Genomic DNA, 18142 nt, shown 5'->3' on the forward strand with positions numbered 1-18142 from the left:
AGAGCAAAGTATGTCCACTGGAGGAGAGAAACCAAAGGATGGCAGCTCGTACAGAGTGAGGCCAGGCGACGGGTGCTCGAGCAGGATAAGGGGGATGCCAGATCGATTATGAGAGGACAGAAGGTGATGCATCCAGAAGTGGGGTACAAAGAAAGGAAAACTGCATCGCTGATGGCAGATGGAGTGGGTTATCAGTAGCATGTTTGAAGACCCACTTGGCCCCAATCCACTTCTGCTCTAAAGAGAACAGCGGCCGTGTCGAGCTATGTGAAAGCTAGTCGCACAGTACCGCAGTCCCTTGCATGTAGGTTTCATGCTCGCCTTACCTCCATCTCCTTCAGCACCGGGTGGTCTTCGATCCCTGGGAAGAGCACCCTCATGGCGTAGGTGCGATAGTCCAAGAAGGGAATCCCAGCCCCGTCCAGGTCGTTGGTCAGCTCGTGAATGTCGGTCTGCAACTCAGCAAAGGCTGGAGAGGAAGGAAAAAACAAATCGGGATGAAAGAGCAAACCGCAGTATCCCCGCTGCAATGTAACATACAACAGCAGAAAACCAAAGAAGAATCATGTCTGATAGAATGCATCCAGTGTCAGTTTAACTAAAGTTCAAGTTCTTCAACAATGAAAGAAGATAAATACTAAAAACAGATCAACAGATGATCTAAAAAAATTTTTTAAAAAAAAAGAAGTTTACACTTTAAAAACTGTAAAAAAAGAAACCATGCATGACAAACCTCAAACCGAGATGGAACCCAAAAAGGTAGGAAAATGTTTAACAGTTCTTGAGAGAATGTCATTGATGTCTTCCAGGTCACTGGAGGGCAATTATGAGATTATAATCCCGGACTTTTTAAAGACAAGTAGCAGGAAAACCCTGATCAAACCACCCCTATCGCAGTCCAAGATCAGCAGACCACGACGGGACCTTCCATAGTTCAATGGAAGGCCAGTCTTGTGGAGAGAAGAGAGTTTCTCCAATTTCCCACAGCCTCTTCCAACCGAGATTCACTATTGAAAAGGCCAGAGCACTTGTGCACTTACACTACTTCAGTCACTGTGCTTTGTGGGCCGAAGGTTCAGGGATACACAACAAGCTAAAACAGCTCAGTGTTTACCTACTGGCATCCTCAACAGTGCTCAGGTGGGAAAACAGCAGCCGACATTACTCCGCGTACTGCTTGAAGCAGAAGGACACTAGAGGACAAACACACTTCTCAGAGAGGAATACAATGGTATTTGGTCTTACTGGTGTGCCTCGCAACATTGGGCATGCAGAAATTCAGGAAACTTCTAAATGTGTAACAGTGAGGTGTACAGTAAACTTTGAGGTTTAGAGTAAACATAGTAAAAGACCAGTCGCAGACCTGGCTCGGCATGGTCCATGCCAGATGTTTATCATTTCCAGTAACTGTGAATTAATTCTATTTAGTTTAATAGGAAGCAAATGTGTAGGTCTCACCTACCAGACCTCTCCGCTTTCCTCCCCATCAAATCTTGGCACCCACCTTCCAGAGCTCTATGGCACCCCCTACTTCCACGTTAGCTCTCCCCCTTGTGTGCTGCTTTATGTTATATTCCACCTGCCCCTACCCCCTGTGTCGCTTCTTCACAAACCCCGCCCACCCCTCGTCCACAGCTTCCTAATGAGCTTTTTAAATATTGTTTTATAAATTATCCTCCCCTTCTCCCTTCATTGCTCCCCCGCCACTTGTTGTCAAACAAAACACAAGTGTTCCGCTGGGCTGGGCTGTTCAAGAAGTGCTTTGGGCAATTCTAATTGATTTTATTTACTGATCCAACAGGCGTTCGCCTTCTTGGATTAATAATTTTAAAAAGCCAATTGCTATTATACTAATCAGTAGGCGATTGCATACGTCATCCTGCATGCGCGGGCTGCTGAACGGTGAAAGGTTAGTGAGTGACATCATGATGCGTAGCCTCACGTAATGGTGTATTTTTGCTTTTTATTTTTTCGGGCAATGCTGTATCATTCTCAAAAAGTATTTCCAAAGCCAATAGATCTCAAATGTGAGAGCTCGTAGCTTTGACAATGCTTGTTCTTAAGTCAACCTCTTGAAAACTTGGCAGAGGGCGGGCCTTTCGAAATACATTCAGAGCCACTGGTCCAGGTTCGTGGCCCTGTCGACCTTCTGATGCACACACCTGCTGCCGCTTGTCATCACTGTCCACATTTAACGGAACCCTTTTCTTTTTTTATTTAAATTGCTGAAGGCTTATCGCTCTGAAGGAATTTCCCACGAAATAAAACAAATTGCCTTTAGCAGTGCTCAGTGAACCCTGACGCAGCCCTTTGTTACTTGCAAGAAATGAAAAGACCCCGTGATGAACGTGGTCTCCTCAATCTCAAATCATAAAAAAATAAATTAAAATACTGAGGGGGGCAGTGGCAAAGGAGGGGGTTCTGCGACAGACGAGCATAGAGGGACAAAGGAAACGACACCTTATCTGGGGGAGGGAGAGCGGTATCCGAAGGCATCTTCGGTTTTAATTAAAAGCCCATTTGTTTTATCTCTTGCTGACACGTGGCGCGTGCGCGGGCACGTTTCACGCCCATGGGCCGGTCGCCGATGGCAGGGTCGCGGCCCCGGGCCTGGGCTCGCAGCGATAATGGCCAATTAGGCCCATCTGCCGGAGCCGCAAAGCGCCCTCTCCAGGTTCACAGCAACCTCCCGCTTCTAATGAGCCGGTGGGGCGCCTCTGCGCCTCTCTTCCCCGGGGGTGTTGGGAGAAGGAAAGGGATGCGCAGTATCCCTTCTCTGTAAATGGCGTCGAGGCGGGGGTCCGTGGAGGCCAATGGACAACCCCCCCCCCCCCTTTCCGAAGAATGGTAGGTGCCATGTCAGCGAGTGCCACAGGTGCTGGGCTACACCATGTGACCTGAGAGGGGACCACGTTTGCAGCTTGTAAACAAACGGGGTCGATGCGGCCACAGCAAGAGGCGGTGAAGGGCTGTGCACTCAGTGCAGTAGCTGGACCTCAACCATCACGATTTTTTCCACCCCTCTTCTCGCCCGGTTGATGGAAACCTACAAAGTAACCGGTATAAGGGCACGCTGCCCTCGCTGCTAGTGAGCATGTTCTCAGCAAGTTAACAGGTAGACGGTAGACCCAAGCGTTGCGCTCAACTGACCAAATTTTGAGATCCTGAGCAGACGAAGAACTTTCCTGTGCAATGCGTGCTTACGGAAAGCGCTTCCATGCTGGTATAAAGCACTATACATCTGGATATTAATGCATGCATGAAATTAGTACCTGCTGTTAATTGCCTTCGCTTGTTTGCCGCTCGTTCTTGGTGGGCCAATGACACCAAACACACTTTTGGTACATCCGCTTTCTAGTCCAAATGTTTAGGTTCAAGGAGTTCACGTGCACGACTAGTCTGGTGTACAGCGTACCTGCCAACTCACGAGATCGTCTCCCATCACATGGTCACACGGTGAGGAGCCCATATCACACGGTTGCCGGGAAAACCAGCTGAAAACCACTGCAAATTGTGGTTTTCCAGCTCTTTTTCCGTGGCTTTGAACTGCCGAAGTCTATTAAGAGATGGGAACCCCCCACAGAACATCGGCACCAGCCTTGGTAATCTTTTTTGGGGGTGGGGGGCAGGGTCGGATTGGGATCACAATTCGGCCCGGCCACTGACGAAAAAAGTGGCCCACATTCAAGAGGCGTGGCCCATATTTAAGGGGCGTGGCCCACATTCAAGGGGCGTGGCCTTTCATGAAACACCATTTGCACAGACAAGGAATGAAAGTGGGAGGATACTGTTCTTGCACAGGACACAGGGCCAAGGTGACAATGGCCTATATGCTGAGCAACTAAAAAAAATAGCAAGGCCCCTTTTTGTCACAAAATTATTCCAGCCCTCCAGCACAGGAGCACCTGAAAAGCAGCAAAGCTCCTGCTATTACTAACCTACTTAGCCCTCCCCAGACCTTCAGCACAGGAGCACCTGAAAAGCAGCAAAGCCCCTGCTATTACTAACCTACTTAGCCCTCCCCAGACCTTCAGCTCAGGAGCACATGAACAGAGGTAAGACCCCTGCAATTAGTAAATTAATCAACTCTCCAGGCCTTGGGAAAATGTCCTGGCAGGGGAGCACAAAACACAGCTTTCTGGGTCATCCAAGGTAGCCAGGTAGCCAGGGGGGAGGCTGAGGTGAAGCTGGTGCATGGGAAGTGCCTTCCCAGTGTGTTCTGGCAGTTTGAGTATTTACCATTTACTGTAGTATTACCCTTGTACCTGTGTATGGTACCCTTTTGTAACTTGCACACGTCACTTTTCTCTTGTAACACACTGTTTGCTACCTCTCACATTTGTTTGCTTTAGATACTTGCACAAGTGCCACCATTGCCTACGTAACGTTTGTTCTTGTGCTGGAGTGTCTGCCATTAATTGCAGAATTATACCTCTACTTGTATTTTGTAAGCTTTTGTAACCTTCACACATATCACTTTTTCCTCCTGTAATGTATCGTTTGCTCCTCTTGTATTTTGGTTGCTCACTATTGTCACTTTTGATTCATGTAACTTAACGTTTGCTTTTGTAATTTGTCCACTTTTAATTTTCTCCTCATGTATTATTGCTGTTCCTAGTGTGAAGCGCTCTGACACCTTCGGGTAAAGTCTGCGCTATATAAAAACGCACAAATAAATAAATAAAACAAAAAAATTCCAAACATCACCAGGCCCCCACAGCAAGACCCATTCTTCCTCGCCCACTATGTCCTGAATGTGAAGGGCTGTGGGCGAGGTGTTAAGACTAACACCGTTTCTGGGCTGCATGGGCGCCAGGGGGCCGAGGTGCAAATGGCTCAAAGGCCTGAGAAACACCTGGCCCCCAGGGAGGCCGATTATTGCAAACAATCACCCCTGCCCAGCCTCAGCTTGATTGCTTTGTAGGGCAGGGGTGAAGGAGAGGCCACAGCTGACAATCGCTGTCTGGCCGCACAGCGAGGCTGCTTTCATTTTCTGTGTCTCTGTCTCAGTGCCCTCTGTGGGCCGGTTTTTTTTTCTCCCCTTTCCTAGTCCACTCTCTGTGGACTGGGACAGGGGAGAAAAAAACGGCCCACAGAGGGCACTGAGGCACCGGCCCTTCGGCCCATTCCCGAATGCCCGCCTTGCCAATCCGCCCATGGTGGGGGGTGAGCGGAAGGTTTGGGGCGGGGTTCACAAGTGCCTCCTAGGTACCTTTCGGCACAAGCCCCCGCCTTTTTCCTCACACACTGAGATGGTTTTTCCAAGATGGAAGGTATGGTACAGGGATACTTAACCCTCACATTTAAAGTCTGGCAGTGCATGTAACAATCCCCCCCCCCCCCCAGGCACATACCCAAATAGGTAAAGAGTCGGACTACACTAACTCCTCAACACTAACTCCAACTACATCAGTATAACCAAATACACAACACTAGCTCTTTCAGTAAACTAACATGATTGATGGTACAACTCACATAATCAGAAAATATTCTTCGATCTGAGATGGAATACTCAAGAACTAGAAGTGAAGGTACCAAATTCAACTTTTCGCACCCACGGATACTTTGGTATTACAGAAAGGGTCATAGATGCTTGTGTGATCCCTTCGTAGTATGGATTGCACCGGTGGACACAAAGCACTGGCAGGATCTCACGAGGACCCCACATAAACGAGCAAACATTTGTCTCGGCACCAGCCCAGTATTACAGATGTGGGTGCAGAGGCAAAGAGACTGTCCGGAGACGCAGACTGTGCCTCACACAGAAGTGGGCACAACTATACCCGAGGGTGCCTCTTTTAAGGGGAGAAATGGCGGGGGGTCTCATAGGACCCTTCTGCCCTCAGACATCCGTCTGAAGGTAGGCGCAGTCATCCACTGCAGCCGCCTGCACGGAGATCTCTGCCCCCTTTCAAATGCAGGAACGGTTTCCACCTGCACAGTGAAGGCAGGCCAGTGTCTCCAAACAGCCAGTCCGGCTCTCACTAGTGCACTGCTCCCAGAGGAGGCACGAGGCTGCAGCGGAGCTGGGGACAGCACATTTATTGTGTCGCGGTCAGTGCTGTAAATGGGCAGGTACTGTCCGGTACTGAGTACCTGCACTTCTTGAGTTTGGAAGGGAGAGTATCTGCACTTCTCAGCAGGGCTGCAATGCATTTAATAGGAGAGTACTGGCACTTCAAGTGCAAACAGGTTCTCTAAAGCGTGAGTATGTGCAGTTGCAATTCAATTAAAAAAAAAAAAAAGCAGTTGCAGGTGCGCAACGCCCATTGAGCTCAACAGGCTTCAGCCCCCTCACCCCCTCCCCCGTTGTGTGTCATATCACGGCTGAGACAGCTTCCTGGGCGCGCACACACACAGCTGCACCGAGTACTTCACAAGTCTTTAATAGACCATTCACTTGTCAACGAGGCTTTGTTGTTTTTTCACACACACCTTCTTAAAGCCCCTGCATCTCCACTCTGCCTAGGTCTGGAAGGGGGTCAGGATAGACAAAACTGAAGAAAACTATGAAAACGCCAGGGAGTGGGTTGGCTCGATGGTCAAGGCGGACCCATGTGCTGTTTCGCTAGACACTATCTGTGCAATATTGAAGTAAGAGAGGAGGGTCAAGGTGGGTTGTATAACTCATTTTATTGGGTCTGAATTTGTAGAGGAGCAATGGTAGGCCGTCGAGGCGAAAGAGCTAGAGTTCTAGAGAACTGCGATTGTGCTGTTCAACACAGGGCATTTCTTCTGATGGCCTCCGGCAGGCGCAAGCACCCACCATGTGAGGCGTTCCATTCCCAGTGGCAAGCTAAAATCCTCTACCACTCCCCCCAAAAATGTGAACGAGCGAGCTTTACTCATTCACCCATTAGAAAAGTATGTACAAGTACAAAAGACACTTTGAGGTAAGACCAGGGGCTCATGCACAAAGGACCCCAGAGCTCAGTCATGCCCCGCCCCAGGGGCGCGCAAGCGTCTCGTGGTGCCAACATACCTTCCTTGCACTCCAAGGCTACGCGGGACTCCAGGTTGTCCATCTGCAGCTGTAGGCGCTTCAGGGTCCGGTCCGCGTCCCTCGACTTGCGTTTGTAGGCGATGAGCACGATAATGATGATGAGCAGCAGCAGGCCGCCACCCCCGCCGATCCCAATGATGGCGGGCAGAGTGAGCAAACTGTCCGAATAGATCTGCAGCATCCCAGGGGAGTACTCGAAGCCGCCAACTTTGATCTGTGAGGGTAGACGCAAATCACATCGAAGAGTGTGATATCCCTTTCCCACAAACTTATATTCCAGGTGGGAAACCATTATCTCACCTAGACCACTCTGCCGCCCACAACAGTTATGCCCATGCACTCGTCCTAAACAGGATCCACTAAATTTGTACGTTCTTGTTTACAACACTTGAAAATGGTTATGAACTTACAATAATATGACAAAAAACATAGTTTCTAACTGCAGCTGAATAGCCTAGAGAAGAGAAGACAAGTCAGCAACTCAATTTATTTTACAATTATCAATGCCACTCAACTCAGCAGTTCATTCCACCAGGCCACATCTTCGCCACGTACCAGTTCCCCTGGCGTCTTACCTAAACCTAATTTTATTACTGGGGCGGTTGTGGGATTTCAGGTACTTGCTATTCAAACGAAGTAAATATCATACTAAAAAAACAAAAAATAAACCAAACAAAAAAAGACCAAAACAGGAGTCAGTAGCAAAAATATAGTCTCATCTTCCAAGTTCCAACTAAAGGTGGAGAAGTATGAATGATCAGAACCAGAAAAGTTTGTTACAATTCCAGAACTGTCCTATTGGACTTCAGTAACAAAACAGGGGACCTCCCAGCACATATTGGTTTCCGGTCAAACAAATTGCTCATCCGGAACTTTAAAGGTGGCTCCAGAAGGAAGCCTCGCCTATGTATTTTGCTTCAGGCACCGTGTACCCAATCGGCTCTGGTGACACGGTCAAACCTATCCTCAGCCAGCTCATATAGGCAGCCCCATCATTCAGAGTACAAACCCACCACCAACCAAACCCTGAGAGGACCCACGATAGACAAACAGCTCTCAGATCCACCCAAACTCATCCTGGAAGAGAACTCTTTGATACCTTCGGGTCTAGCCAGCTGTACAAAACTCTTAAATCAGTAAATAACTCTTTCGGATTCACAAATATATATTTTATATGGTCCCTAAAACAGACCACAGCAGCTTAGTTGTGCCCATGGGTCCATGCAGCTTCGTCCTCTCACTCAACCTTCCATCCTCCAGAATCACCGACAAGAAGGGTTCGAGAATGAGTCTTTGAGGACATGTGGTTGGGCTATAAAACCTATTGTGACATCATTCACTAGTGGCCCCTTCCACAGCTTATTACTGGACATGTCTTCAAAGCTGCAGCGTAGCATTGTCCACTCATGTCCAGCCTGTCCTCTATGAGGGCTGACAGCAGCTTGTCATGTCGTTTATTCGGCTGTTCAGTGCGCACTTGCACAATGTATTGATACAGCATCAGCTTTCCACATCAGTCGTAAAACGTCGTGTCCAAAGTTCTAGAAACCCAAACCGACCAAGAGCAGTGAACGAATGCACTACCCGGGTAGCATCCAGACTAGCTTTAATCCAGCCATACAGAGAGCGGTCACTAACACGTGCTTTTATCGCATCTTAGTAATCGTACCTACAGATATCTCTCTCTATCTACCTACCTACCTATACACAAAAAAATAAAAATGCCTCTTGTCCACTAACAGAATAAGTACAGAGCTCCGAGACAAGCTTCAAAACTGCTTAAAACAAAGAAAGTGCTGGCCCAATGGACTGAGACTTTGTAAACACTGATTATTCAATCATTCCTTCTCCCACCGTACTTGGATTTTGAACTATTTAGTGCTAAAGCTTATGCATTAATGGCCAAAATCAATTTGAGAGTCCCTGCATATACGGAGTTCTACTGTTATTCCAGACCACGACCATACTTGTCCACTGACGTTTAAAAAAATATATATTATTCTCACTTACTGTAACTTTGTGCTGTCCGGTGAGGTTCGGCGACTCGCACAGCAGCTGGATCTCGGAAACAGTGAGGACACAGGGGGTGTCGCCAATCAGCACCGTGTAGTTGAGGCGAGAGTTTCCAGGTGCTAGCGGCATCAAGTTCCGCCCCTTTAGACAACAGAAAGACGAGAGTGTGATGGTGCATGCTGCCACGATCCAAAGTCACCTACCCTAGGCTCGGTTGTGTCTCTTTACCATAAAATCGCGAGACAAACCCCGCCAAAAAAGATTTTCTAATGAACTGCAACATTACATGGATGCTTCTAGAAAGTTTGCTATGTTCTGCATTACCACAGTCCTCATGTTATACCTCTGACGGGTTAAACAATGACCCCAAACAAAGGGAGGACTCTGCACAACGCAAATACCTCTATGACATCACAAAGATCACTGGCATCAAAGACACTGACCTGTGTTTCAGCTTTAGTTGTAACAAACTGTGGCAGGTGTAACCAGAAAAGAACAAAGACACCCACTGCTTCAACCATGCTGCTATAGTATATACATACTCTTTTCCCATAACATAAGCCTAAAATGTGGTCATTGCTATGTAAGGTGCAGTGGGGGCAGGTGGAGATACATTATATGTATATCTTCTTTTATTGGATCGAAACCTGTGGTTTCAAATCTACTATTTACCTGAGAACACTTTCCCGTAGTTTGCAGATGTGAAACTCCCATGTATTCTGGATTTAATCTAATGGGAGGCCTGGTCTCAGCCTGATTTCTTTCAGTCGAGAAACAGATCCAATGCAGTTCAAAAGCTCAAGACCTGGATATTCAATTGAACAGATCACCATGAAGCAGTTAGCAACTCCAGCACCTTGAGACCCCCAGGGGTGATTTGCTGCGCTTCATAAACCCCTGGTTGATTGAAAAGATCCAAGACCCGTTCCGTGGATAGCTGTACCTTGCAGACAACAGTTTCAAAAACCTCATTTGCAAAAGCAGAACGCTCTTTTAACAAGGCAAATGCAAGAAGAACAATTGATGGACAGAATGCGGAACAATGTCATACATTCACCCCAGTACAGAAATCTGGGCCTAAATCCATCGTCTTTTTGCTCATCATGCCACTCCAGTTTGTACCCCGCCATATGCAAATCAGTCTTGATCCTGTGCCTCATGGGAACAGTCCAGCTCGAAAGGCCAGGCCAGGTTCAATTGTGTGTTTTGCTTTCTCACCCTAAGTGCGCAAGGTATGCCCAGACGAGGGTCCTGGGCTCACTGTGCCCCTGGAGTCAAGCTATCCTGGCTGAAGAGGGGTGAAACCCTGAAACCGGTCCCAGTATGCTTGTTTCTGGTCCAGGGAGGACCTGGCCTGGCAGTTTGGGCTGGACTGTTCCCATGAGGCACAGGGTCATGACTGATTTGCATATGGCCAGGTCTAAACTGAGATGGCGTGGTGAGCAAAAGAATGATGGATTTAACCCAGATATCTTGATCTCTTGACTGGGGGTGAATTTTTTTATTTGTTCTGCATTCCGACCATCAATTGTGTGTCTTTTGCTTTTAACAAGGCAAGACATTTTTTTCACTACAAAGCCACCTTCTAAACTCTGCAAGTAGGCATGAGAATTGAACAGTCTAAACTAGTATTTCACTAATGGTTTTCAATATACTTTTCTCATTTGGAAAAAAAGAATGTGTCATGCTGATTGCAGCAAAACAAACATGCAGTATATAGAGCACATCATGGGTAGCATATATTCTGGCAAACCAGAGCCATTTCTGTTGACCATCACAGACTGCTAGGGATTGGACTTTGTTGTCTAGGTCACCAGAACTGCTCAATGGCACTATGGGCAAATGAGGCCTACTTTCCAATTCGGTATCTCTTCTTTTTGTTATATATACAATTTATATGCACAAATAAATGGAGCCTTCTGCTGGCAGGGGAAACAAAATGTGATTTCAAAACATAATAAATCTATGACTAGATTATCAATCTAAAGCAGATAAGTAAAATGTGCAAAATTCCCAGAGCGTGCCCTAGTGCCTGCGGCAGGAATCCTGTCCTCCATTTTGTGACGGCTCATCCTCTCCGCTCTGCAGCCAGCAGCTACAAGGACACTGCCAAAGCATCTGATGGACGGGCACAGCTGCCGTTGATTTTAATTAAAATGTGAAGGCCAAAACGTACATATAGGCAGCATTCAATAAGTAGCGGGCACAGACTAGGGTGTAAACTCAGATCGGTGCACTCTGTGATCGATTACTTCTTTCTGCCGCCCAGCAAACCCCAATCAAAAATTCAGCCAATATTCATCAAACCCATGCACGTGGATTCAACACAATCCCTCAATTGGCTTGGAGTGAAGTTACCTAGTCTGGGGCATGGGAAGCTGCTTCATTTGCTTAAAACATGGCAGCCATATGCTGGCTTTTTTTCTTGTACTTCACAAAGGGAAAGCAAAAGGCATTGGATCAGCGAAAAAGCCTCAAGCGTCCTTTAAGCTGCCAAAAAATCTGAGCATCAGCAGGCTGGACGCCGACTGTGTGCGACAGTCGAGACCCCGTGATTTGGCTGCGTCAGAGTGTCCCAGGTGGCAAAAGGAGTCACCGAGCCCAGGCACCTGCGATGCCAAGGTTGGATGGTGCCAGGTACAGCTGTCACTGAATGAGTACATCAGAGATGCGTCCCTGTGTCGGCAACAAACCGAAGCGATTTTCTAGGGGTTCAGATATTCATGCGCTAAGTGGAAAAATCAAGCCTGCCGTTTGGGCTAGAAATAATCCATGAATAGGAAAACTCCAGCCATCCTTTACGTGGACTTTTTGTTGATAGTTTAAAAAGCACCATGACTGTACGTCATTTTTTCATTAACTTGAGGGCGGGACTTCCTGTACGTAGCGTCAGAACAGCCAGTCAGGAACCGAGCCAGCTACCTTTTGTGTATGAATTATTTTATTGATAAAATTAAGAATTCAGAAACAACAGCAAACATAGTGGTGGTATACAAGTCCAGCGTAAAGCCATATAGAGATATAAAGGTTGATTATGATACATGCACCAATGGCAAACAATACTTATATATATTATTGAAGAGAGATAGAAGAGAAGGGTGAGAGAATAAGCTATTGAAGGAAGAAAGTAAAGAGGAATGGAAGGACAAAGAAAGAAGGGAACGAAAGAAAGAATATAAGTCTTATGAAGCGCGAACTTAGCCCAGGGGTATCAAGGCGCTGCGGACAGAGATCAGAGTAAGAGATGTCAATAGATTTCAGAGCTAAAATGTTAGGACAGGTGAAAGATTAGGACAGGTGAAAGATTAGGACAGGTGAAAAGCCAGGTCTTCAAGGACTTACGAAATGAAGAATGGGTTTCCAGAGTGGAAATTGGGGAAGGAAGGAAGACAAAAACTACTATGTAAGAAAGAGGGGAGGGGGAGGTAAGAGTAGTGAGTACACTGATGGTAATGAGGAAGAAGCAAGTGTAAGCGAACTTTGAGAGGGGGGGCATCTTGCAAAAAGAGGGACCATATGTGAAGAAAAGTATCTGCTTTGTCCATTAAATTGTAAATGATCTTTTCATAGGATTCGGTCTTGTACATCTCCGCAAGCCATTCGTCATGTGACGGCAACTGTGGAGCGTGCCAATGCCGCAAAATACAGGTTTTGGCAGCTGTAAGGGCAGCTGTAAGGGCAGTGACGAGCAATTGCGTTTCAATTCAGGAATGACCGATTAGTCATGGAGGAGAGCTATGGGGCCTGGAAGTGGCGAGGGCAATGACATAGATTCCCGGAGTGTAGACTGTACTGCCAGCTACATAAGGGAATGTGAAGGTTCAGGCATTACTTAGAATAAATCTTCTTTCCACCGAGCACTGTTTTCCTTTACAGGACTTTGAATTTGAGAAACGGGCATGAAGATAATGGCCATTCAACTTAAAAAAAAAAAGTTTAATGACGTAAGGTCATGAGATGTCTCGTCGTAGGTCAGCGAAAGACAAGCCTTAACTAGCGCTTTCAACTGACTGCAAAGCTATATGACCAGCTAAAGAGAGCAAAGGAATCAATCCGAGAAATTACTATTCCATCGAGTTAGTGCCTTCCGGGTTACAAGAGGACTACAACAAGTCTGAATGTAGGGGATATAGACAGCCAATCTGGGGCAGGATACTGCTCCTGTACGACCTCCACGTCTTAAACAGAGATAGACGTTACATCGGGGTATAGGTACACTGTATCAGAATCACCACGTCAGCCGATGCTCGACAGCCACCAAGATACATCGAGCATCCCTAAAACGTAATAGGTGCATCCACAGGAAGCGGTTATCTTCATTAGTAATGGAAGGAGCCATTAGCATGCCATGAATATTCATTGCATACGGGCAGGTGGGAGGAAAGTTACTGCGGGTGTAAACACCATGGGCATATCAATGATCTTTTATTGCGGTGCGTTTGAAACGATCATGTTACATACGTTTTATGAAACACACGGATCTTTAATGCTATGAAGCAAACGCAAGGAGATGATGGACGAAGCGCTGAAACCTTTCAGACACACACGCCCAGTCACAGATCTGGGTTGAATCCATCATCGTTCTTTAGCTCACTTCGTCACCCCAGTTCAGAGGTGGCAAAAGAGGAGTGACATTCGCACTAAACATCACACAGAGTGCTCTTGCCTCTCAGAGAGTGAATTATGTGGATGGTAGAATTAGCAAAGGAACCAGGATTCGTGGCTGAATTAATGTCAGTGGCGGAGGGGGCAAAATCCACATGAGACAGCGTTTAGTAATGAGCTCCACAGTGCAGATGTACAAGGGTTCACCTTACCTTGAGGATCAGTGGGGAGCTGGGCTTCAGCTCCAGTGTCCCCGTAAGGCTCAGCGGCTCAAAGACGGGGTCCGGGTAGTAGACGAACCCGGTGTTGTTCATGATCAGCAGGGCTTGCACATTATCCATGATGAAGCCAATCTCATCGGGACGGTCGCCCATCTCCGGAGGGATCCTGGAAGGATTGTCGATGGAAGGAGCGAGGCACACCATGGTGGTATCATTGTAAACCGTGCAGTTCTGTAGGGGTGAAGACATAACAAGTGTATTTGTAAAGTACATGTTCACCCAATTGTATCTTTGCGTTGAATACCAGATGTTTATTGTTACCCAATTCAACGGTACTCATAGGGGTCAGTTCCAGCTCTTTACGACCACTGATGCTAAGCAGGAGGAATTTTCAATATTAGTTTACCATGTTTTTCCCACATGTTCTTAAAAATGCTAGCTCTAAAATGGAATGGCATTCCATACTTGAAGGAAATTAACCAGAAACCCAGCGAGCAAAGCAGCCGGAAACAGAATGGAGAATTGGGCCTGATTCACAGAACTAGCTTAAGACAAAATCCTAAACTTACTACCATTTTGGTATTCACAGAGCCGCTTACTCATTTCGGTATTCACAGAAGGCACTTACTCATTTCGGTATTCACAGAAGTTAGGACTCCTAGATGCCTTCTGTAAATACCGAAAGTCTTAAAGTTAGGATTTTTCTCCTCAGTTTGTGGGGTCCTAAAGTTAGGACTCCTAACTTTACTACTCCTAAACTGAGAAAAATCCTAACTTTAAGACTTTCGGTATTCACAGAAGACATTTGGGAGTCCTAAAATTAGGAGTCCTAACTTTTGGGTGAATACCAAAATGGTAGTCAGTTTAGGATATTGTCTTAAGTTAGTTCTGTAAATTGGGCCCCTTGTTCAAGGAAGTGTTAACCTGACCCCTTTAAGACCACACCTAATGCGTAATCCAGGATTACAGGATGCACTTTTTGTTTGCTATGGCAGACATTAAGGGCACTTTTCCTTATCTAGGCATTCAGGGAGTATCACCGCCTGGTAGCTGAAGACCCAGGGGTAGACTGAGGGAGGTCAATGTTGCACTTACTCTAGAGAGGGAGTACTACTGAAGGGAGTAAAGCTTTACCTGTTTGTCCCTTGCATCAGGCCTACCTTTGCAGGAAAATCGACATAACTAATTCTGCTCAAGACAGACAGACATTTACGTAACATGCAAACTCCCTTTCCAGCAGCGTCACTTACGTTCTCGCGCTCTGTGCTTCCGTACTTGGCTCGTATCCTGGGGTCCCTGATTGTACCCAAGTTAGTTCCAGTTACAATTAGTGGTGTCCCTCCGCTGAAGTAAGAAAATAAAGAGAAAGGGATTGAACACTCGAGACTGAACTGTAATCACACATACAGACACGGTCTGTGAGCTTGCTGCAGTAGAGAGCAGGCTGCAAACCTAGACATACACACAAGCAGAGCACCGGAGCAAGTGTTTCAATCAAAGTATACAAAATTATAAGCAATACAAGCTGGGGACACGTAGTGTTCGAATCCCTTAACCCAAGAACTAACCACAATACACTGGACAGGTGTGAGAAACAATCTATGGGTACTCAGGCCAGAGTGGTACATTACTGCTCAACAGAGTCTAACAGAACCTACCTGGTGTAGTAACTTTGCTACCCTTAGTCATGCCTCTCACTCCACTTCCGGCGTCTGGAAAGCGCAGCAATATGTCCATATAGCAGACTTTACGAAAGCTACCTTTAGTATTGAAAGAAAGCACTTGAAACCTACTCGAACAAGATTACTTTAAGACCAGCCATACAGCTACAGAGAGGGGTTTTCTTCTTGTTGAGCAGAATAATGACCACCATTATGGGAGCCACATATCAAGCCTTGGTGAGGTTGTGGGTTACGGGCCAGCTTCAATGAGATTAGGTGAAAAGTTGCCCCAACTAACCAAAACACAGTTTGCACAGGCCCCATTGGGTAGACATTTGTTTGGATTTGTATCTCGATGTGATGAAGGAGAAGAACCTATCCAAGGGACCCACCTGTTGATGCTCCACTCGGGGTCAATCTTGAGGATGGTGGGATCTTCGGTGTAGTTGTACTTCACTGCGCCATTTGCAAGCTCTGCGCGGTTTATTTTGATGATGATTGGTGCAGGGCCGGCCATCACGCCTGGCGGGGTTTTACAGCGGATCTCGGTTGCACTTCGCCTAGGACAGGGGAGAATAGAATAAGGTAGGTACTGAGGCTGGTAGCGCTTCAGAGGCTAAGAAGGTGAGGGCGAAGGGAGGCAGGGACAGTTCTAAGGGTGGGCAGGTCTCAGTGGCGGTCTCTGATGACAGACAAGCAAGGCAGGATTTCTTCTAAAAACCCATCAAATGTGGTCTCATGGAGATTGGCAACAGGGTGGCAAAATGTTATTTCACCAAGTGTGGCAGAAATCTAAGCCTGGATCACTGGATGGCAGGGCAAAGAGGAACAGAGATAGAAGGGCGGAAGGAGGCCGGTGAAAAGCAAGGGGGAAGGGGATATGGAAGGGGGAATGGGAATGGCAGGTGAGAAGAGGAAAACAGGGAAGTGGGGACAGGCGGACAGGTTGGTAAAAGTGGATAAAGTGGAAATGAGGACAAGGGGTAAACAAGGAGGGCAATGGGCATAAAGAAGGGCAGAGCGCATAAAGGTGGGCAGGGAGAAGAAAAGGGGACAGAGGAAGGCATCTACACATCAAATCAGGGCGACATCCAAATCACTCACCTAGAAAACAGGCAAGGCCGCCCACCAATGGTGACGGCAACATCACTTCCCGCGTTCAGGTGGTTGCCATGGATGGTCACCCAGGTCCCTCCAGAGACTGGTCCACGGGATGGCGACATGTTCGAGAAGGAGGGCATCTGATTAAAAAAGGAAGCAAGAGATAAAGCCATAGAAGACGCTATTTGAGGCTATTTGGCAGTGCAGGAGGTCAGGCTGTTATAAAGACTGCCCGGCTGCACTGCTGTGAACAGTCTAAATAGAAAAAACTAAACATGGAGGTCCCACATACCTCACCCAAGACTACATATAGCTTCCCATGCCTTGTCCCTGTCCAGTTCCATACATCTGTGTCTACCTCCTAGGACAGAGGCACTTTAGAGGAATGTAATTGACTGCAAACTTTTTTCTTTTTATAAAAAAAGTGCATAATGATGAAGTTCAGATGGGTTTTAAGAGCTCGCAGTAGATTGGAAAGCACAAATCCAGATTTTCCAAAGTCAGAAGTGGCTTGAGCGGGGATGGTCAGATTAAAACTTGTGGAACATGGTTCTCCAATTAACAGCAGAGCCTCCTAACTACATCCTCCGCAAGGGATGTCAAAAACTTGTAGCGCCTTAAAGCTGGAGACAGTCTGCAGTCTTGTGCTTCACCGTGGACTTTAACTTGAAAAAAAAGGATCTAGATTTGTTTACATAGTTATCCCTCTTAATTTTCAACATGCAATTAATATTGGTTTTTAATTTCTGCTTCGCTTCTTGAATCTCATTCAATTTGACGATAGCCACAAGGCTTGCAGTTGGCTTACAAACGAGCACAGCTAACTCTCTCCATCTCGGAATAAGAAATCCATAGCAGTTTTCAAAGCATCTTCATTGACTATATGAAAATGTGAAAAAATGTGCCGAAATTTCAATACACATGAGGTCTATTTTTCTTTCTTCTGTTTCATTTTTCGATTCAGAGGAGGTGGTGTGGGAATTGGCCCCAAGCCCAAATGATGCTCTCCCCTTTCTTGCTGGATTTCTTTTAGTTTCTCCATCGCCTGCCTTTGAGATGCTCACAGTAGTAGAACTTAGGGCGGATAAATAGAAACGGGCAGCTGCAATTCTAACATGGTTTACGGATGACAGCCAAGGTTCTGAGTGGAAATATCAAAAAGCAAACAAAGAAAAACTGGTAGATTAAAAAACATCTATTTCATAACTTACCACAAAGGTGAAGCCTTTGGGGGCGATGGCCTTGTAATCAGGGGAGCAGTCCCGTACGCAAACTTCCACTGAGACAGACAACTCTTGGCTTCTGGTGCCACTAGCATCACTGATCTCGCAAACAATTCTAAAAACAGAGGGGTGGGGGGGAGTGAAAGAAGAAAAAGGTTTCAGCACGAAGGTGAGTGGAAAACACAACAATGTTCAAGAATGCCGCCGACAGCCCCTCAAGATGGCCGCCGACAGCCCCTCAAGATGGCCGCCGACAGCCCCTCAAGATGGCCGCCGACAGCCCCTCAAGATGGCCGCCGACAGCCCCTCAAGATG

At 46.7% G+C, this 18142-nt stretch overlaps 1 protein-coding gene across 2 annotated transcripts in view; it reads right to left on the reverse strand.

Moving 5' to 3' along the window:
• The window catches only part of LOC147659125 (plexin-A1-like), a 589684-nt gene that overhangs the window by 96749 nt on the left and 474793 nt on the right, over nt 1-18142 (reverse strand). For both annotated transcript variants that reach the window (XM_086951953.1, XM_086951952.1), the window contains exons 14-21: nt 17816-17942; nt 16608-16744; nt 15896-16063; nt 15093-15186; nt 13834-14073; nt 9014-9157; nt 6983-7217; nt 327-469 (exon numbers count right to left, since the gene is read on the reverse strand). In XM_086951953.1, coding sequence (XP_086808079.1) covers nt 327-469; nt 6983-7217; nt 9014-9157; nt 13834-14073; nt 15093-15186; nt 15896-16063; nt 16608-16744; nt 17816-17942 — 1288 coding nt within the window. The remainder of the gene's footprint in view (nt 1-326; nt 470-6982; nt 7218-9013; nt 9158-13833; nt 14074-15092; nt 15187-15895; nt 16064-16607; nt 16745-17815; nt 17943-18142) is intronic.

Source organism: Lissotriton vulgaris, unplaced genomic scaffold (assembly GCF_964263255.1).
Source record: "Lissotriton vulgaris unplaced genomic scaffold, aLisVul1.2 SCAFFOLD_442, whole genome shotgun sequence".
NCBI classification, from domain to species: Eukaryota; Metazoa; Chordata; class Amphibia; order Caudata; family Salamandridae; genus Lissotriton; species Lissotriton vulgaris.